Genomic DNA, 21,568 nt, shown 5'->3' on the forward strand with positions numbered 1-21,568 from the left:
TCGCAAATGTTCTTTGCTGTGAGGATGAGCTGTATACTGCAGAGGCAGATCACAAGTTAGGCTAACGATACAGCTTTTGCTCTTGTGGGCAGAGTAGATGACATCTGTTGTGACTTTTTTGTTGTTGCTTGGTTAGTTTATATCATGAATTATTTTTTCTTTTCTGGTACCGTACCACTTTGCTTATTTGGCTGCGTTGAAGTTGCAACTTTATTGCTCAACATACTTGAATATAATGATCTCAACGGCAAGAACATTCCATCCTCTCCTTGCATAACAAACAGGTTATGCTTATTTTATAATTGAACTTTGCATTCTTCAGAAAACGTAGTTTTATTATATTCCGTGTCTCTTTTTCTAGCTTACTTTTATATGCGTGCGAAGGGGAGGCAAAGCGAAGTGGGACTGGGCTCTAAGAAATCTTGTCTTCAGTTGCAATCTTGCTGGAAGTTGTTACAAATTTTATTCTTTTCTGCATCCTTGGAAGGGAACTGCATCCAGCGAAGTAACCGTCATAAAAAGGCAAGTTGTAGGTTGCAGCAAGGACGAGGGTTATGTTCGCAGGGACCAGGAAGAAGGGTGATGGCGGAAGGCATGGACGCGCTGCGTGCAGGGGAAGGGTTGGCTGGCGCCTGTTGGTCAGCGAGGATGCGAGGGGAAGGGTCGCGGTGGCAGCTGGGAGAAGGGGGAAGAAGAGAGAGAGATGTACATCTTAATAGTTACTAGTGGGAGGATTTTTTTTATGGGATTGTAAATAAACCAGTGCCACTGATTTACTATTTGAAGATTTATATTTGAGCAAAAATACTGTTTCTTCAAACTTAAAAATTAGTGAAATTGATACTTCAATGAGCATATTTTCTTCTGTAACAAGGGCTAGAACATTTTAACACCAACCAATTTCTCCCTGGGTTTCCTTCTCTGCCCTGCATTTGGGAACTGGCTATTTTTTGTTGACTGAACTCAGATGCCGTGCCGTCCTGTGTTTGGCAGAATGGCCGAAGTTTGAATTTGGCCTGTATTGGTTAAATCAAGCTTTTGATTTGGTTGCCTATTGTCCAGTATGCTAATCCATGTTATTTCCAGCTGAGTTAAAGTGTAAAGTCATTAGAGCAGCGTGGGCCTTTTGTTTGTACAAGGAGAGGTTAAGTTCTGCAGGCAGCTCATACTGCTGCCAGCATGGCTGCTAATCTGAGTTTGGGGATTAATTACCTGTAACAGCTGCAGGACAGAGGCCTGTGTGGAGCAGAAGTCTGATTAGGCCAAAGTTTGAAAAGCTTTGTCGTGGGGAAAGTTTTTCAGCATTTTTCAGGAACTTGAGTTCTGGTTTAATTTCTTTAGAACTGGGTACTTAAATACGACTATATTCAGCCTAACAATATCCTAATGTTGATATTTTAAACCCTATAACAGAATTAACAAGCAATTTAAACTATATTAGCCTGTAGCTATTTATGGACTGTCAATGTTGTTATAGTCTTTGTTTTCGAGTTGCTCCTAATTCAGCTTTTGGTAACCGCAGATAGCTGTTGGGGGTGCAAGGGGTAAGAAAGCCAAACACAGCTTATGAACAGATTTCAAAAACAATTTGTATTGGGGTGGTTTGGAGATGAATATATATATATATATATATATATATATAATTCTTTTATTTTAAATGCAATTTTTTCCCAGATCCTTCTGATTAAAAGTTAGTAGGTATTAACATTTTTGGACATGCTTTTAAATGCACTCAGAAGCTGTTGTTTTCCTGTTTGAAACACTTTGTTTTAAAATTCAGCACTAATTATTATTATGCACAAGTCATTTAACTTTCATTTTATGCCCTTGTACAAAAGAAGTGGAAAACTCTGGTTTGGAATGGAGGAGAAGTACACAAGAAATGAAAACAAATACCAGTTTCCTCACAAAGAGAGACTGGCTTTAACAAAAGAAATATGTGCTGTGGACTTGCATTAGGAATGAGCGAGAAGTCAATTATGATTGTAGATAGTAGCATAAACATCCATTTTTGCTAAAGTATAACTTATTAAATCTTCAAATGAAAGCTATAATCCAATCATCACTTGACTAACATTACTTAAAATGATCCAGTAAGTTAATACCCAACTTTTTTTAGGTTTCAAATCCACCTAGTTAAATAAAACCTTGCAATTCTCTTTAAAAACCGCACAATTTTTTTTCCCTAATAGATACTGATTTTGACATCTTTGGCATTGCTTTTGTCTTCCTTTCTTCTTTTTCCCAACTTAGTATTGTAAGAAATTACAATGTTTCTATGTGATAGGAACTGCAGTGGAATGAAAGTGCTCATTAAGGAAAAATATTCTTATTACTAGTTTTGGGTGGAAAGAATGTGTAGTCCTCATCAGGGAGTTGCAGCTTTTAAGCTTCTGTGGGTTATTTCCAAATAATGGGTGAATTGTATGCAAAGTAATGACCGTTTTAAGAATTTGTAGGCTTAACAGTACAATTACCGAGTAATTCTGAATTTATTTCATGTTTCTATTTCAGTCAGAGGAAATGTTCTCATAAAGCTGCTGGTATACATTAGGAGTTAGCAGATGGGGTTAATATCTATTCTCCAGTCTGTGGACGATAACTTGAAAAAATGTAAACCTGTCTGTTGCTTATATATGTCTAATGTATACATTCTGTCACATACGTGAGAAGGAAAAATGTGGAGGGGTGTGTAGCATATCAGAAAGTACAGCTCTCTACCTGAATGACTGCCAGTGCCAGAATGTTGTGTTGAGCAGAACAGTGAAGGGTGATGGTTGATTGCTCCTGTTCAGACATGTAGATAATTGATAGTGGGGCCCAATTAACACTAAGTAGTCCTGAAGCCAACCTCATTATCACATCTTACTTAAGTACTTGTCTTAATTATTTATTTTATTTTCATCTCTTCCTTTTGGTTACTTAAACTTTCTTCCTCAAGAGGTCATCGGGTCTGAGAAAAACCTTGGTTTTACCTGCAGCCAGTTATATAAGGTATGCCTTGATGGTTACACATTGCTGATAATCCATCTTTTTCTGCTGTTTTACTTAGATGACAGTGCCTCTGCTGCAAGCAGTATGGAGGTAACGGACCGCATTGCCTCTCTGGAGCAACGTGTCCAGATGCAGGAAGATGACATCCAGCTGCTCAAATCTGCCCTTGCCGATGTGGTTCGACGCTTGAATATTACAGAGGAACAGCAGGCCATGCAGAACAAGAAAGGACCTACCAAAGGTTTGCATTTCAGATATATCTAAAATAGGTAGTGCCATTCAAAGTGTTTTATATATACTAAAATAGGTTATTCTTTGGATCTTTGAAATGCTCAAAATCAACAAATCAAACTAAAGAAAGAAATAATTTTGAAATTTAACCTGTTAAAGAGAGCACATAGAAATCCAAGTGGTTAAATCTGTGAGCCTTCCCATGAACCAGTGAAACATTTCCGTGTTCTTGCCGCTTAAGCCACTCCCTCTGTTTAACCATGGCTCCCACTTCCTGACTTTTGATCAAGATTGTTTTATAAACTCTTTGGGGAATGTATTGTCTTCTATGGGTGAAACTCCGAAGAGTTTTTTTCTGATAGAAAACATTAATTACATTTAAGTAAAATGTAATTTTCACTTAATTAAAAATGTGTCTTAAGTGTCTTTGGATGGTGCAGGCATAGCCAAAGACAGAGCTCTGAGCTAGCGCAGATGTGACGTGACTGAGGAGGTGGTGCAACACCAGCCACAGGTACGAAGGAGAGGTAGAGCTGCAGCTGGTGCCTGACCCCGTTGCAGCGCAGCAGATCCAGAGCCAGCGAGGTGGCAGATGTGGCAGGCGTTGCCACTCGGCAGTACGCCGTGCTGCGCCCGTGGGCTGCAGCGTGCTCTCTCTTGGTTCCTGCTCTGCAAGAACGGGTTTGTCTGTACGCAGATCAGAAAAGCTGGAGTTGAACATCCGGCGCTTCGCGGCATTAAGGGTTTATTAGAACCCAGCCGGCGTGATTTACTGTAGTCAGTGAGGCTGCGAAAGCCTGGGAGACTTGCCTATCTGCAGCTTAGCAGAAATGCATGAGGTGTTTTTGGGTAGTCTTAGGAGTACGAGCGGTGGCAACCTAGATGTGGAAGAAAAGTATGGCTGACTTCACAGGCTCTCTATTGTCTAAATTAAGAAATTGTTTGTTTTGGGGTCCCAATATATATTAATATAAATTAAAAACTTAATTCACATCAGAAGTATGATATGTAATTATGGATTCATAATTTTCTCAGCTGGAAATTAGGACCTCCTTTCATTGCCGTTATATATTTGTGAGTTTGACAGATATTGACTTTTAGGCATTGATTTAACAGAATAGGTAAGGAACTACTTACTTAATTTGCTGAACTGAGACGTTGTGTTTGTTATAATGTTTTGTGTCTGGAGATGAGGAAAGGAGAAAGGGACAGAACTACAGAGCCAGATTAGTTGATTGTATATCATGCTAGTTGTTGGCCAGAATATGCAGTAAATGTCTGTGGTCTTGTTTTCCTGTTCCCTTTCTGTTATATTCTCCTCATTTTGTCTTTTGTCTGTTTGATTGCAAAAAAAAAAATTAAAATATCAGATAAGTTAAATGTTACTAAAGATAGCTTCCACTGTGACAAAACGTTCCACCAAATCTGGTTGTACAAGGCATTCAGAGACTTTATGTTGTCCGTAAAATAGGTATTATCCGATGCATGGAGGAAATAAAGTCTAATAATTATTACTGAGTTGAAACCAAATCAGTTCTTCTTGCCTGCTGGCTTTACTTAGAAAATGCAGACCAGATTTTCATGGATTCTGTCAGCAGAGTTGAACTCTAAATCAGGAGACGCTTTCTTGGTCGTGGCAGATCATAAAGCCATAGTTCAATGTACGTTGAAGAAAAGCTGCTGTAAGCCTATCCTTCTACCTTCTGTGGCTGTTTTTTGGTTTGTGGAGTTTTTGGGGTTTTTTTTGGTTTTTTTTTGGTTTTTTTAAATGTGTATATGACATGGATACTTCTTAATGCATGTGTGAAATGACAGTGTAAGACGTTTTACTGTGATAATGCAAATGGAGGACTGCAAAGCCACTTGCTCATCCATTACAAATCACTGAAGTGAGTCCTGATAATTGCCAACTAAATCCAACTAATTTCTGGAAATAATTGCTACTGTAATGGTTTATGTAAAGAAATTTTAATTTTACTATATATCAGTTGTATCATTAGTGTATGGTCAGCCTTATTAAATGTACTCTGTAACATAAAACAGAATCTGAAGTATCCTGATCGTTTGTTTCTTCCAGCAGTTTTGTCAAATACGATAGATTTCCCATGCTGGCCTGTTTTTCCTGTAGTAGGCACAGCTACTTTGTAACAGACTGCATGCAATTACTTACCATAAGACTAAGTTGAATTTCTGTATTGGAATAGCATTACGGAGGCTCGTGATGGAGACTGTTAGGAGAGGGGTTTGCTTAGATGTGGGTGAAACTGGAGGGGTGGCTTCTTGTGTTTTGCCACTTGGGCTGCATGGGACTCGATCCATTTTCTTTCTGTCGATCGTTTAATAACAAATTCCCCATTTAGAATTGTAAAAAGTGGAATTTGAGCTCACAGAGTGTCACACAAATCTCACCCATGCAAACTGGGGTTTGAAGCATGTTGTATGCTGCTTCTTTCATTTGATCTATAGATGAAGTAGATTAGGGTTAAAAGTGTATGTGTGTTGGGGGAAGGCTCGTGCCTTTGGAAAACAGGATCCCCAGTGTACCGTTTAAAGTCCGGAACGAGAAGCTTCACGGGACAGAAGATGACATTTTCTGAGTACTTCAGATTTAAAACTGGTTTAAAGATTTCAAGTTTCAGGCTTTCAAGCCTATAATGAAAAAAAGCACTTAGCTTGTTTTCAGTCTGTGTTCTTGTTCTAGACTTGAACTAGGCAGCTTAAAAGCAGCGTACATCATGGAAAGTGAGCTGCTTATCTTGTCCATTTGTGGAGCTCCTTCACTAATGGTGTTTTGGGTTTTTTTTACCCCCTTCCTTATTTAATTCAGCCACTTGGTGGAGTTCAGTATGGCTTCCTGCCTTTGTTTTACTTGTGTCTGTTGTTCTTTCCTTTTGCAATTATTGGTTTGTTTGTAAACTTAACAGCCCTATTAATCCATAGATCAGAGTATGATTAAAAAAGCTGCTGCTGAGGCTGATAAACATGTCAGTCCTGCTACCACAGGTAAGATCTTGAAGCAACAGAACTTCCAAAATAAACCTTACTGACAAAGCAATAATACCGATGTGTTTGAGTTACTGACATAATAGCAGTGAGGTGTTTGGGGTTGTTTGACTGTTACGTCAGTTACCACTGGTGTGAAATAGCTGGTGTAAATAAAACAAAATGCCTCCAGAGTAAATAGTGGATTAATTGAATAATGTATAGTTTTTCTGTGTGCCGTGTAGTTTCATGGCATTGCTTTCCACGCTAGATGATTGTGGGGCTGGATCTTTAAATCTCCAGCTCCAGAAGTGTGTGTTCTGGATTGGCTTGGATTTGAAGCAAACCCTCTGTTAAAGGTTGCAGGGCTTATTCCTGGCTGCTGCTGGTTTCGATTTCATAAGGCTAGGAGAGTAACCAGACTCCAGCTAGTTCACTCCAGCTACTTTTTAATAGGCATTTTCTATATAACTATAAAGAAGGAAAATATTTTATTAATTTTTAAATTTAACTTTAATTGTTGTTCTAATTCATGTTCTCAAAGCCTCATTAAAGTTTTGTGAGCTACAGAAATCTTGTCAGGAAATAAGCCTACAGCTGCTCCACTGTAGCTATCTGTGCTTTTGTAATATGCAACAGAATCAGTTTTATACACAGAGATTAATTACGGCATTGCAGCACTTAGTCAGGAAACAAGCAGTAAAGCATCCAGCACAAAACTGTAGAAGGAGTTTAATTTGGAAGAATGAATACTGAAGTAAATAGGATCGTGATATCTGAATCCCTTAATTAAAAAACAAAACAACAAAAAACCAAAAACAAACAAACAAACAAACAAAAAAGCCCAAAAAAAACAAACAGAAGCATGAGAAGCCAAAGTACAGTAAGTTTTAAGTATTTTGTATAAGCTCTAAAGACAGCATGAGTCTGTTAAAATAGATCATGGAAGCCAGGGCTGGAAGGCACCATGAATTAATTTAAGTCTTGTTTAGCCTCGCCTTAAAGCTTCACATAAAATCAGACAGCCCTTGCTCTTCCTATCCGCGGTACGAACGATACTGTCTCACCCATCAGTCCTCTGCAGTCACAGGCTCTCTGATCCTCAGTGAGCATGCATAAGATTTTTCTTATTTTTTTTCTTTGTTGACTTGTTTTCATGTCATCCTTCAGGCTTCTAAGCCCAGTAAGCTTTATTTCTTCAATATTTCCTTATGGGTTGTTACCTAAATTTCTCCCCTCTGAACAAACAAATGATGAATACATGACAAACAAGTATATATTTTAACAAAGTTTCAAGACAAAGTTTCTCTTGAAACTTGCATTCCTGGGTAGACCATATTTACTGACCTAATCTTGTCAAGGCACAGGCTTTCACATTTATCTTCTGTTGTTCAGTATATGAAAACTTCAGGTGAATAAGTCAGTAAATGCTTGCCGTCAGTGCTACAATAAGATGTTATCATAATGTAACCTAGGACTGCGTACAATTGTTAATTTTTAGATTTTTTAAAATTTTTGCTTTTTAGATTATTTATCCTCAGCAGTCTTTTTTCAAAGAACATTTCATAGGTATGCTCTCTGCTATGCTCTCCAAGTTCAGTGAAATTTTATCTTGCGTTCCTTAAGTGACTTGTGACTGCCGCCTTCTCTGGGGTGTTGTTTCTCCGAACCCAGAGACTTTTGGCATCTTTATAGAGCCGGCTTGTGATACATGGTTCTGTTGAATTTCAAGTGATGTACACAGCTTTCTTCCCTGCTGCAGGGAGAGCACTAGTTGTGTTTGTGCCTGTGTTTTCAGGGTATGGTCCACTCTAGTTCTCATGTTTGTACTCATTGCTTGCAGTTTTAATCACCGTTTGTTTTTGCAACTAATTTCTAACGTACTTGATTGCGACTTTTCCATTATTCTAATATTAATTACAAGTATGACATGTATATCATTTTTTGAGCCAACGTTTGATCAGAAGAACAAAGGTAGATGATGTCAGCTCATTAAATCCACTGTTTCACTCATTTCAATCACTTTTTCTAACTAAAGGGTAAAATTCCTTTTTGTCAAACGTAAGCCCACATTTTTTTAAAAGAAGGGATTTTGGGGGGGGGAATAAGGATTTCTTAATATATCATTTGCTTGTGGAAAACATGCAAGAACATTGAGGGATAAAGAGCAGGAGTTTCTGGGATGGCAACCTGCCTTCATTTCTAGCACTCTTCTGAATGCTGTCCAGGTGGGCAAGAGAATGATACTCTTTTAAGAGAGCAGGACTACTTTCAGTGGCAACGGCTGCCTTCGCACTTACCACTAAGCTCCTTGAGCTAGAACAGAGTTTTACAGATGAGACAGGCTATAGAATTGTGTGCTTAAGCCATATGGAGATCACTTGTTTGATAGGATTATAAAAAGTAATAATAATAATAAAATTCCTCCTTGTTAAAACCCTTATCTATGGTGAATTTGGCAATAGTGAAACAAAAATTGCCTACCACACAGGTATTTTTAAATATTCTAATGTTGTTTGGGAGAAAAAACGGAAAAATAAAATTATTATTTCATCTTCTCCTTGTTTTACAGCAAGACCGCTGGTACAAACCCTGCCTTTAAGGACTACTGTTAATAACGGAACTGTGTTACCAAAGAAACCAAGTGGCTCTTTACCTTCCCCGTCAGGAACCAGAAAGGAAACTGTATCACCAGCAGCAAAAAGGTACACATCTATCAGAAACATAATCGTTAAATTGAGAAAATAGTGTATCTCCTCTTTTAAGCCTCTCGTTTTTCTTACTTGCAAAGCAATGGTCTAAATATTTAGTTCAGAAAGAAAAGGAGAGATGGATTTCATTCTAAGAGGCTTTAAATTTATTTGGTCTAATTAGAATTAAGGTTATTACCATGACTACTGAAAGAAGGCACGATGCTTGGTCTACTAGTTTGTGTTATTTTCTTGTACTACAGTCTAGCATAGAGAGGATAAAGCATTTTTACTCTGCTGTTGCATAACATGAAAAGTAGCACAAGGATTCTTTTAGGAGCTAGTAGAAGATACATAGTCTGCAGAGAAACTGTGCTATCATTACAAATCAGTATGTTACCTTTGGTGGTTTCCTCTCACTAAAAATTGTCATAGAAACTGCATGTGCAATGTTAGAAGCATCTCAGGGAGGAGGAAAATTCTATGCCTAGCACATATTTATGCAAATTAAAACATCCATCTTTAGATATCTTACCATTAGCATGTATTTAAGTCCTTTTAGAAATTACTGCTCTGTCTCAATTTGCTTTGTGTGTGTGGTGTTTTTAAGTGGGCTACATGTTTTATACATCTAGGTTATAGGGAACGCAATGGATCGGGTGCAGCAGGTTCAAGTTACACGTGACAGTTATTGTGGTGCTAATCTGCTGTATGGTTTGCCTGTAAAAGATAATAGCGTGGCTTTTTTTTTTTTTTTACATTTCTTTTGTTGTGTGTCATCCTCAGCTTTTTGTAGTGATGATGCTGTCAACTCTGAGGAGGGCAAGTTGTGGAGATGAGAGTGTTAACCTGCTAAGATCTGAGGTCTCTTTTGTAAAGAGAATTTTTCCTTAAAGGGGAGATGGTGACTAAGGATATGCCTGTCTTTGTTACTGTGTTGAAGGGGACTGATTTTCCAGGAAACTCCAGGCTTTGTTATTGTAGAGAAGACAGAAGCTATGCCTTGCACAATTAAATTTGGAAAATACCATATTTGTTTGTGTCACATAAATGTAATCCTATGAGTGCCTATGAACTGGGGCTTGCTTCAGCTGTAGGTTTTGGCAGGCTGGTCTGAATCGGCCGTTAAGATAAGACAAGGCAGGCAAATACTGTATAAACTATTCCATTATCAGAATTATGTTATCAGAATTTTGAAAATGGGTGAAAGAACCTGCTTTTTAAAAAATAAAGTTTATAAGTGTTTAAAAAGGAGTACTATTTTGTATATGGGGAATTTTTAAAGAACTGTTCTTTACAAGTTATTCTTTCTAAATAATTCTCATAATTTCATTCTCACTAATAAAGTTTCAATAGTAATTATAAAACACATGAGAGAGCGCAAGCATTGGCACGCTTCACTTGTGTACAGAGGGTGTGATTCCGAGTCTCTACTCTCCATCTCTTAAGGTTCAGCCTAGGACTTTCTGCCCCAGAGTAGGGTGGATGAAATGCCGGTCAAGATTCTCTATTCTGAGAGTCCATTGTGTAATTCAGGCAGTCCGTGCGGTATTGCCTGCAGCCTGTAGGCATTATCCTAGCTCAGGATCCCTGCAGATAATGCCACGCTGCAGCCCTTCCACCTGACCCATCTGCAGTCTGGATACCCTGAGTGCCAGTGGGAAAGTCCTTAGGGAGCATCCTTAGGGAGTGTTTTTGGACTGTCTTGGTTCCTGTATGAGAAAGTCTTCCACAGGATAAGGATTTAATGTCCTTTTATTATGCTTTATCCCTTCTCTTTGCTGAAGAGGCTAGACTGAAGGAGCTTTAAATAAGTGGTAAGAAAATGTATATTCAATTTTGGAAAAGAAAAAAATACACATGGGCAGTTTTGCTGAAATTGATGGACACTTATTAAGAGTGCTTAGGAGAGCAGGGTTATTGCGTGTCCTGCAAAAAGCAGTTTTAAGTCCAGGTGCTATGGAATTCCTGTTCCCTTCAAATGCTCTAAAATTCTGTATTGATAGTATTTAATATGCAAATTTTATTAAATTATATTAAAGTATATTTCTATGCCTTGCCTATAAATATACTTCAACATGAAGAGTGTGGAATGGTAAGGACCTCACCAATGAATTACTGTACAAACCTTTTTTTGGTAAATTAGTCTCTACTTTTAGTAGCTTTTGTTAATGAACCTTAAAATAACTGCTGAGGTTTCATGTTTTTCTAGTAAATCATGCTCCAAATAGTCAACATTTAAGGATGATGTACTAAGTGTTCCAAGTAGCTTACTTGCAAATAGTCAAGTAGATGAATTAATTATGAACTCAGTAATATGAATTCATTCATACTTTATATTTACAATGGACCCTTTTACATTCAAGAACTATGTTTATGCATAAAACAGTAATGGAAATATAGCAGCAAGATAGAATAGCTTTTTTTTAAGGGGTAGAACTTGTTTATTTGTGTTAAGAAGCTTTACTCGGTGTTGAACATTTTACAGATGGTGTGTAATTTTTAATAATTTTTTTTAGTTCTGATTTTTGTCATAGTTTTATAGTGCAGTTTTCATATAAACTGACTCTAAAACTGCTACCGCTTCGTAGTATAGGTATTCTTTAGTCCAAAATATGGTAATTTGGCATAGCAGCTCTAGAGTTAAGTATTAATTTCAACTTGGATACTTTTAATACTTTTCCTATACAATATAGGTGCAGAACTGAAAAATCTGATTTTTTTCAAAATGTGAAAAAGTAAAATTTGAAAAGTGAAAGTATAAAAAAAGAAAGAAAAATGTATTTTTTCTGAGTTTTCTTTTAAACCTTTGGTCTGCTGTTGTGAATTACAAGTATCTGCTATTACTATACTAGAAAAACATGATCTTAAATTTTTTTGGTACCTGTGATCTTATCTTCAAAGGAGACAAACATCCAGGTTAATCAAGTCCCTCACAAGTATTTTACTGAACACAGTTACAAAAAGGTGGATAACAAATAAATAACTTCTAATTTGTCCATTCTCTGCTGCTTTCACAATTTAGGTTAGGAAGTGTGTGATACCTGATGGAAATTACATGTCTGTCCCTTGAAACAGTATGTTGTGCGTATTTATATAAATACATGCAAATAATGTCTGTGGGGACCGAGTGTGTATCCATACATTCCACTGCTTAGAAACAGATGCGCTTATTGATATGTCTGCAGACACAATCTCATTTCATAGAATAGCCGTATTTAAATATGTTGGTTAACTCATTTGAACCCACAGGTTGGTATACAGTTTATCTGCCTTGCTGGATTACCAAGGAGATGTGGTTCAGAGTTCACTACGTTTTCTGATTTCCCATTTAATATTTGAAATGGAAATTACTTCTTCTGGCAGGAATATAAAATTGGAGGTAATAAAAAAGGCTCGAGGCTGAAAGGGTTGGAACTAGCAGGCTTTCATTTGAGTTCTGCCACATATTCTCTCAATGACTTTATGCAAATTGTTTAACCTCTATGCATATTGGGTTTCCATATGTGAAATGTGTATCTCTGGATATCAGTAGGTTGTTATAGGGCCTAATGTGATAATTAGATCCAGATCTTGCGAAGTGTTGAGTAGCCTCAACTGACTCTGACTTCAATTAGAATTGAGGGCACCCCCCCCTCCCCCCTTCAGTGTTCAGGTCTCATATGGTCGGCACCCAGTTACCCAAGTTAAGGAAGGGATGAAATAACTTGAGTAGAGCAAAAGCACAAATACAAAACATAGGTCAACTGGATTATAAAAGTATATGGTGGTAATACAGTGCAAGATAGAAGGCCTGATGGTGCTGGTGATACTGGGGCCAAAAATTCTGGTCCAGCAGCAACAGGCGCTGCAGTGCTCAGGTGATGGGGTGCCGTGTGAACACAGCTGGGCGGCTTCCAGGTGCAAGCCGGCTAATGTAAAGCTGCAGTGATTCTGCGATGGGCTGGATAATCACCTGACACAGATAATCAAGAATTGCCTGCCTTTGTAAAGTACTTCAAAGTTGTCTTTGCAAAAAGCCTTTGCTCAGAGGGTTTGATTATAAAATTGATATATTTATTACTTTTGTGCTGTAGAAGCGTAAAAGCTATTTTGAGTACCAGCTTTTTGAACGCTGCCATATTTCTGTTCTGAATTTTGTACATAGAATAATGGTTCGAAATTTTCATTCAGAATAAGATGAGTTTGGTGTATCGTGAGCAGAACTTTCCCTTCCCCCTGCGCTCTTCCTTTCAGATGTAATGTGGCTTGAAGTTCGCTGCTTAACACTAAATTTGTCTTTGGAATTTGGCCAGCACACAGTAGTAATGTTTTGTGTTCCCTATTAAAATCTAGGGTTTTGTGACTCATCTAGGATAGCTTTGTTTCCAAGAATTGAGGGGGAAAAAGGAAAAAAAAAAAGTGTAAGGGAGGAGAATGCAGACAGTACCTTTCCCAGTAGGGATGCTGCTGCAGGCTGCAGGCTAGCACATACTTTGCCTTTCAAAAGGAGACAATCAGTCATTCTTTCTCCCCCAGCAGATTGCAAAGTATTACAATGGTGCAAAACTCTGACAATGGAGATCAAAAGGAAGAAGCTGGAACAAAGAAAACATAAAGACCTTTGTTTGTAGGGAGAATAAAATACTTTAATATGATAAATTCCTGTTCTTCAAAAGTCTAAACACATGGCCCCTAGGAAATTGTTCAGTCGCCTGGAATTAATGTTCTGTGTTCTGTTCTGGGGGCAACGATGGCTTGTAACTGGCACACACACAAACTCTATCGAACCTGCAATTAAGTCTTCTATTTAACACTTGACTCTCAAAGAAAATGTTTTAAAATAAACCGAATATAAACTAAAAAAGAAATCCCTCTCCACTGAGCTTCGAGTGGCAAAACTATTATGCCACTTCACTATATCTCTAACAATTAAAGTTATTAGTGCATTTTGCTCAAAGGCATAATGAAATTAAAGTCATATGTTATTCTTGTATTTATTCTAATTGATTTAAATGAGGGTCAGAAAGAGTGCTAGACAAGTTTCAAAATATTATTAATATCATCAGGTACTAAGAGCATTATGTGCTATTTTTTAATCTATTTTCTTGAAAAGCTTTTATTTTTTTCCCCACATATTTTGGTAATTAAATATATATCTATTTTAATTTTGGCCAGATTTGTTCACCACGATTCAGTAATGCAACCATCTGAAACATTCATGCTATGCGGTGGTATATGTATGTATATATGAGGATTTATTTTCTTGGTTTTAATGTTGCTTTTTTAATAGTCTTTGTCTTCTAGCTGGATCATCTGTCTTGTTTCTTCAGATAGCCTCTTTGGTTTTCTTTTTTTTTTTTTTTTTTGAGTCGCTTTAGAAACGGTCAGTGTATTGGAGCATTGCTGAGATTTTGTCATTCAAAGATACATTGGTGTTCTTAAATGTATGGTTTGAAATGATCAAACATCTAACTGAGTCAATAAGCACTGTGTTGTTTACTCTTGCACGTGATTTCATATCTTGAAAGCATGCAATTATGTCTTCTAATGTAAGGTTGTTTTAAATGTCTTGTTTCCACATTTTATTGTTGCATTCACTTTTTATTCTGCTTTGTTTACGCACCTCTCAATCTGGATTAAGCAGGTCTGTGAATCTTCTCAATGCATGCAAACTGAAAAAGCCTGCTCTAAGGTGAGGGATCCTTAATAGCTTTGTAGTGTTGAAGCTCAGTTGTTTTTCCTTTCCGTTTCGGTTCAACACAAAAAGTGGCTGTTTTAGTACAAGCATTAACATGGTAGAACTGTAATTATTATTCCCATTTTTAACATTTTCAGAAGTTCATGTTTAAAACTTTCTCATCATTGATAAATGCATTGCAAAACTTAGATAATAATTTCAGTTATGGTATCTGCGTTATCTCATACTAACATAATTTTTATTATAGGGGTGTTTCATTACACCACATTACTGTCTTAAACAAGTTAAAAATTGTGTTACCAAATGTTATCTTTTTAAATAATGGAAAATGCTCTCCTTTCCTATCACTAATGTGGAAGCCAAATTCTGGAATCCAGTTATACTCTTGCAAACCTGTAAGTTAAATGAATATTTTCTGTCGTTTTAAGTTCCTCCTCAGGTAATAGTGTATCTACTGTAGCCATGGATATAATCCCTGGTGTTTAACACTATCGCTACCAAAATGTGTATATGCCAAAATTGAGTTAATATAATGGAGTTATAATCCTCTTTTGCAACCACCTGCTAGTACTTCTCACTGGGCTTTTTTGGTTGTTGTGGAAAGCTTAAAATAAAATTTGTCAGAAGATAGCATTGCTAATTAGTTTAAGCAATAATGGACATAAGCCAAAAGAGTTTAAAAGAACTTTGTTCCTGTGGTAAAAGTAGTTTTTATACTGATACGAGACTTCATTATTCAGAACAAAGATAGCATTACACTTTTAAGCTTTAGTGCCACCCGTTCATTTTTTATCCACCAGTTCATCTTTTGAATGTTGGTAGCTATAAAAATAAAACCCCAAGCAACATTAAAATTAGTTTAAAATTGCTTCTGTAACTTACATTTTTTTTCTAACATTAGTATAATTTGGTAATTTCCTTAATTTAATTTCAATGTAGGCTGATATTTCCTCTTCTTTTCCTTAACTAGGAAAAGATGCCAAAATAAAGGTTTGATCCTGCAAAATCACACAGAGTGGATATTTTTGCAAGTACTCTATGTAAAGTAGTGGAAGGACTCAAGCTAATAAAGATATGTTATGTGGAGTAAACATTTCCAGTATCAAGCCTTTATTTTTTAACTGGAGTAGTATTAAACTGGATGATGTTGAGAGAAGCAGGGAGAACAGTTAAATGTTAACACTATATTATTTAATTTACTAGAGGAGGTTTTTCCATATGTTTGACACTGAGATGACTTGGATAATGTTAGGCTAGTGTAGGAGATACTTTCTTCTGAAATGAAGACAGAATTGAATTCTTTTTACTGCCTTTTCCCTTCTCCTCTGAATGTATTTTGTTCTGTGCCTGTGTGTAACTTTGCATTCTGCTTGCTCTCTTACATCGCTCTCTCCACAGAAACAGTATTTTTTTTAATTTCAGCTTAATTGTTTGAATCGTGCTTGTTTTTAATACAAAAACGCGGCACTGAATATCTGTTCTACCATTGCATGTTCCAGAAAGTTTTTTGTCAAGCTACCTGAGATGCATCGTAACATGCATCTGCTCTGTGGTGGATGGGGGCTTCCTTCCTTTCAGAAGAGTGGTTGCTTTGCAGAAAGACTCCGGTTCAGTTGTTCCCACCGTTTCTGTAACTGAGCCTCAGCTGAGGTGTTGAAACATTTCCCTCCTCGCTGGTAAAAAGACATGAGGGAGCAGGAATATATTTTAGAAAAAAAAAGTGTATCAATGGTGATGTACAGTTGATAAGCTGAATATTTTTTGGCCAGACAGAAAAGCCTGTCTCATTTCTTTTAGTTATGAAGAGCCAATGCCTCTCTTATACCACACACAAAGTGGGACAGAGCTTGAAGAGCTGAGATACCAGTGTAGGGGTAGTTGTTAGGGGCTGATGGGGAGGTTCGGAATAGTCCTCAAGGATGCTTGAGATGAGCCTTATGGTAGGCAGAGCATCCTGGGGGTGTACAGAGGTCAAGAGGGAGCTGGCTGGGGATGGTAAAAGGGGCGACTGGGATGAGACTGGGCCTTGAAGGAGCAAGAACAGAAAGAAGTGAAGTTTTCACAGAGAGAGGGAGCTTGTGGTTGGGATTTGGGTAGAGGGGTGTGAGCTTGAAAGTGATCGCTTCTGGGTGAGAGAGCTGCTGAAGGTGGCCATTTAGTTATGGGGATGTTGTGGGTAAAGGGCATGTTTCCGTTCTGCTCTTTGGAGAGGAGAAAACAGGACGGAACTGGGGTGGGGGGAAAACGAGACCCTGACACCACCGCCGTGGGGGCGATTCCTGCCTGGGTCTGGGTAACGCTGCCTGTGCCTCTCTGCTGCACAGGGAGCGCAGCAAAGTGAAAAGCATCACCCAGCTCGGGACCTTACCCTTAGCTACTCCTTCTCCTTCTAGGAAGCACTGCTTTATGGAGAAGTGCTTTGGACTAACAAATAACCGCAGTAATTTGTCTCTTATTAGGTGTAAGCTCTGAGTGGGCTTCTCTTAATTTACTAAATAATAACTGCTTGTGTTTTGGCTCACATTTTTCCATCAGAGAGAGCTGGGTCTCTAAGGGGTGCCATAAAGTCATACAAGAGCTCCCTGATAGCTATCTTGGCAGGAAAGATAGTTGAAGAATGAGAAAGTAAGGCAAGCTTTAAGCCTTTGAGAAACCCCTTGTCAGGGGATGTGGGGAATCTAATCTATTCATACATGTAAGTAGGAAGCATACATTTTTGACAAGCTAACGAAAAAATGCAGGCTAGCTTACCATTAATTGCACTTTGGGGTATGTTAAAACTAGCTTTGAACTGCAGAATAATTGATACTGAATGAAGACACAAAGATAGCTTGCTCGTGCTCAAATTTTGACCTACTTTTGGCATTCTGTGTAGTCTGGCTGGAGGTGTCGGGTAATGTTTTCTCTTTAAATCTTTCACTTCTTATTAAGAGATTCCGAAAGTCCAGAAGTGTGGAGTAGTAGTCAAGAGACTTGAAATGTGACCTGGAAAATAGGTATTGCAACTTACTCTGTGATATTAGTTTAGCCCATCTTCTATTTTATGATTAAGGAAAAAGCAGTATGTTTGTCTGTGTTGCACCAGGTACTCAGCAAAATTCTTATGTAGGCTCTGTAAGAAATCAAGTTATGGTTAAAACCAAAGTTGTAGTTATTTTTAGGGTCAGCTTTCTACTTGATACATTTCTCAAAAATATTTCTCATAGAGATATGTGCTTTTACAAGTGCCACTGTAAAACTTGCTCCTTTTTTTATTAGCACCGTTAAGAGAACCAGTTCAGCTGAGCGTGTGTCCCCAGGCAGTCGGAGGGAAAGCTATGGAGATTCCAAAGGGAGTCGCAACCGCACTGGATCCACCAGCAGTTCATCTAGTGGTAAAAAGAACAGTGAAAGGTAATGTTATCTAAATATCTATCTCCTTTCTCTGCTTACTGCCCTAATAATGAAATTAGTTTCTTTAGTGAAATTAGTTTCTCTAGTTTAGCAAATATTGGGAGCTTTTTTTTCTTAAAAGCTCCAAGAGTTGGACAAAAATATATTTTAAAACATTTCAAATAAACCAGGCTTTTAAATTTAGATGAAATTTATTTTCCTTGTTTCCAAACCATAAACAATGTGAGAACCTTGGGTTGCCCGGAAAAGTTTGTAATTATTAAACGTACATTTTCCATTATCTTAGTGGTTTCCCTTGGTCTTCAAGTTCCTGACATGTACTTCTTCAAGTTCCTGGTTGTGATGTGTTGACCCCAGCTGGCAGCTAAGCACCACACAGCCACTCAGTTCCTCTCCCCCAGCAGGACGGGGAAAGAGACTAGGAAGAGCAAAAGTGAGAAAACTCATAGGTCAAGATAAAGGCAGTTCAATAAATGAAGGAAAGAGGAAGAAAAACCAAGACAAGTGATGGAAAGGCAATCACTTACCACCTCCCAAATGTAGACTGATGCCCAGCCAGTGTCTGAGCAATGACTGCCTCAGTCCAAGGGTTAGATTAATGAGAAGTGGAGGGAGAGGCTTACGTGCAAGTGCTATCCAAAGAAGCAGAATAAAGTGATGCCTGTCTCTGTGTATCTCTGGTGATGCTTCTCTGTACTGCTGACACTACAAGGAAAAGAGAATGTCTTGTCCAAGGGTTTCAGACTCAGGATGGTCTTGAACAAATAGCTGATTCATTGGTGCTTGTGGTGAAGTCACTGTATTGCTCAACTGGTTCTTTCCCATATTTGCTAGGCAGATTTTAGTCTTGGCCATTTCACTTCACCTGTCCTATTCCAGTTTCCCACCACCAAAAAGTGGCATTCGTGGTACTGTTTCACTATCTCACAGATGATGTGACCATAGAAACAGAATGCTAATGAAGATCACATAATAACATAATTTACCCGTTCTGTATGGGCATCAGCGCTGTCATAGGAGTCGCTGGGTTGCTCATGAGCCGACAGTATGGCACAAAACATCCCTTCCTTTTTATCCCTTCAGCATCTTCGCTTGATGTGACTCAGGTGGTTATGTAGTAATGGAAAGTCTAAATATAGGTGATGAAATTATTAATAGTTTGCTTCCTGCCTTATGTTTTCAGCTATGAAGCAAGCCAGCAAGTGTGCAGTTTGTGAAGCTTGTGAGAGGCTTAGCAAATTATGGGAATAATGAGAAATTAAGAATACCATCAGAGAAACTGTTATAAAATAGTAACCAGGGAAGATACAATTAAATATTTACACAAACTAAAAATTTAGTCACTGTAAAATCTTCTCGGCAATGTGCATCTCTGCATGTGAATGAAGTTTTTATAAGCTGACAGAATTCTGCAGGGCTGGGCCTTCTGGCACTTCTGAAAATTTGACTTTATCTCAGCATATGATTTTTTTTTTTCATTAAATTTTTTGTAAACTAATTATAAACAACAGATAGCCTTTGGGGAATGTATTTTGAAGAGATGAGAATGCTGCAATGGTACTGAATAGAAGTGGGTTTGGTTTTGTTTACAAGATTTTTATACTTCACTTTAAATTTCCTGGAAGACTGAAATACAGTTGCAAAAAAAAAAAATTACTATGACAATTAACTCTTTAAGTAATCCCTCAGTAAATACTATTTTTTGAGAGGAAAAACAATCTTTTATTGGATTACTTAGGAGCCATGTCTCTTTCTGCATGTGCAGACTCGGACCAAATTGTTACTAAACATCTCAGACCTTTCTAGCACAGAGAATGTATACCTTGATACATCCGATAGAATATCGCTGAAGCAGAAACCCAAATATCAGCACTCTTAGGGACAAGTGAGCCTGAAAGTTTTGAAAGGCAAAATTAAGCAAAAAATTAATGACCAGTGAAGGGACTGCTGAGAACATAAAAGCTTGCTCTTATTTTAAGCTGGAAATTCTATCAAATGTTGCAATAGTGCATAACGTCATACAGCTATGATGTCTCAGTGAATTCATTAACAAGGAGCTGCTGTTTTCTGTATTGATCTCTTGAAGCTGATAGGTTTTTCTAAGGCTGATTTTTTACTTTTTATTTAGCATATATGTGTAACTTCCTGCTCTATGGCATGCATCGAATTATAGCAACAGCCCTTACGTCATGGCCTCCTTAATTCAAAAAACCCCACCTTATATAAACAAAACAAATTTCTTATGAAAACTTTTTGTTAAAAAAATTAAATTTCTATAATTAGATGGGAAGACTTTTCTTTCTGGAATGTAAGGAGGAAGTACAACTACCGATGGTGAAATGTCATTACTTTTCCGAATAACTGTAGTTTTTAAAAAAGGTTTTAACAAACATGTGATGATGCTGCAGTGTGCTTTCTTTATGTATTTTATCAATTTTTTTAACAAAAAATTTCAAGTTCCCAAAAGGTGAAATCTGTGTGTGTTGTGCAGTGGAAGATAAACCTGTCAAAATCTAAGTACAGTGCTTTGCAAAATCTGTTTTATTAAGATATCCCTGAGTTTCTGCTACCTGCACAAGATGATAATTATCTGAAATCAGTTTTATGTTAAAGCTACTAAAGAAATACAATGATATTATGAATTAGGTGGTTGTTCATTTAAATTAAGGAAAGATATGACTTCTAGCAGCTACCTAGAGGCACTGCGCACTTGAAAAATGGATGCCAAAATAGCTGAGAAATAAAGCATTACGACATAATTAATGGTTATCTGCAAAATTGTTTTGTTTCTGCTCTAAAGTTGATAATGGTACTTGCGATGCATTTTTAATTTTTTCGTGCTGTTCTAACAGAAACCCAATGGTTATGCCATTCTGCAGTTGTTAGGCCACAAAGGGTTGAGCAGCAGCATTGATCAGAAATCACTTACTTCGGACTGGGGGAGGAGGTCCAGCACACAAGTGATGCAATGCTTAAATAAGGTGCAAGCATCCCAAGGAACTAATCGAGGGTGCGTGTTAGACTGCCTTAGCTGGAGCTAGTGATGTTGGTGTCACTGTAAGAACAATCATTGTATGGGTAGAGAGTTTTCCCTGATTTTTGACACATGCAGCCTCAGGGTGTTCAGCACCACAGCTTCCGCCTCCTTGAAGGGTGTCCTTCTCCTGTGGTAGAGGCTGAGTAAAGATTTGCCTCGTGCTTCCTGTTGCAGCTGGGCCACTGTGCAAAATTAAAGCAAGAGTCATGGGACTAGAAGAAAAATGAGCATGATTCTGTACACTGGGGGCTAAGGCTGTCCTCCTAAAGCTAAATGTGTGGGTGAAAGAGTGAGGAAGACAGTGGTACTTAACCATCTATTCACAGCCTTATTATTTGTATCATTGATCCTTATGTGTCCCTTCCAACTTGAGATATTCTATGAGTCTATGATTCTATGTCTGGTCTGTAGATGAAGCTTAAAGCAGAATGCATGCCAGGAATCTAAAAAGGCAATCATGAAATTATTGTTTTTCAAAGTTTATGGAGTTGTAGGCTGTTAGGCAAAAACATAATGCTATAGAAAGCTATTTTAAGAAGCTTTAAGCATAAGGAGTAAGGA

The 21,568-nt window shown here is 37.7% G+C and overlaps 1 protein-coding gene and 2 long non-coding RNA genes across 12 annotated transcripts in view; 1 reads left to right on the top strand and 2 right to left on the bottom strand.

The window, feature by feature from the left end:
* Window positions 1-21,568, top strand: part of EML1 (EMAP like 1) — a 131,545-nt gene that overhangs the window by 71,442 nt on the left and 38,535 nt on the right. For 5 of the 9 annotated variants that reach the window (XM_087747678.1, XM_087747676.1, XM_087747681.1 and 2 more), the window contains exons 2-5: window positions 3,053-3,235; window positions 6,166-6,228; window positions 8,780-8,912; window positions 17,836-17,970. In XM_087747678.1, the coding sequence (XP_087603804.1) occupies window positions 3,053-3,235; window positions 6,166-6,228; window positions 8,780-8,912; window positions 17,836-17,970 (514 nt within the window). The remainder of the gene's footprint in view (window positions 1-3,052; window positions 3,236-6,165; window positions 6,229-8,779; window positions 8,913-17,835; window positions 17,971-21,568) is intronic. The other 4 variants (XM_087747679.1, XM_087747683.1, XM_087747680.1 and 1 more) reach the window with 1 other exon arrangement.
* On the bottom strand, window positions 102-17,564 carry LOC148056849 (uncharacterized). The gene is made up of 3 exons (XR_015702316.1): window positions 17,435-17,564; window positions 16,097-16,250; window positions 102-675 (listed from the first exon to the last, which is right to left on the bottom strand). It is a non-coding gene; the product is annotated as an uncharacterized LOC148056849 (long non-coding RNA).
* The window catches only part of LOC148056850 (uncharacterized), a 31,554-nt gene continuing 27,776 nt past the window's right edge, over window positions 17,791-21,568 (bottom strand). Inside the window, exons 1-4 of one of the 2 annotated variants that reach the window (XR_015702314.1) lie at window positions 18,957-19,069; window positions 18,594-18,675; window positions 18,240-18,388; window positions 17,791-17,945 (exon numbers count right to left, since the gene is read on the bottom strand). This is a non-coding gene — a long non-coding RNA (uncharacterized LOC148056850). Of the gene's footprint in view, window positions 17,946-18,239; window positions 18,389-18,593; window positions 18,676-18,956; window positions 19,070-21,568 lie in introns of those variants that run through there. The other variant, XR_015702313.1, reaches the window with a different exon arrangement.

This window comes from Nipponia nippon, unplaced genomic scaffold (assembly GCF_047370975.1).
Source record: "Nipponia nippon isolate SJK-2023a ecotype South Korea unplaced genomic scaffold, ASM4737097v1 scaffold_11, whole genome shotgun sequence".
NCBI lineage: Eukaryota > Metazoa > Chordata > Aves > Pelecaniformes > Threskiornithidae > Nipponia > Nipponia nippon.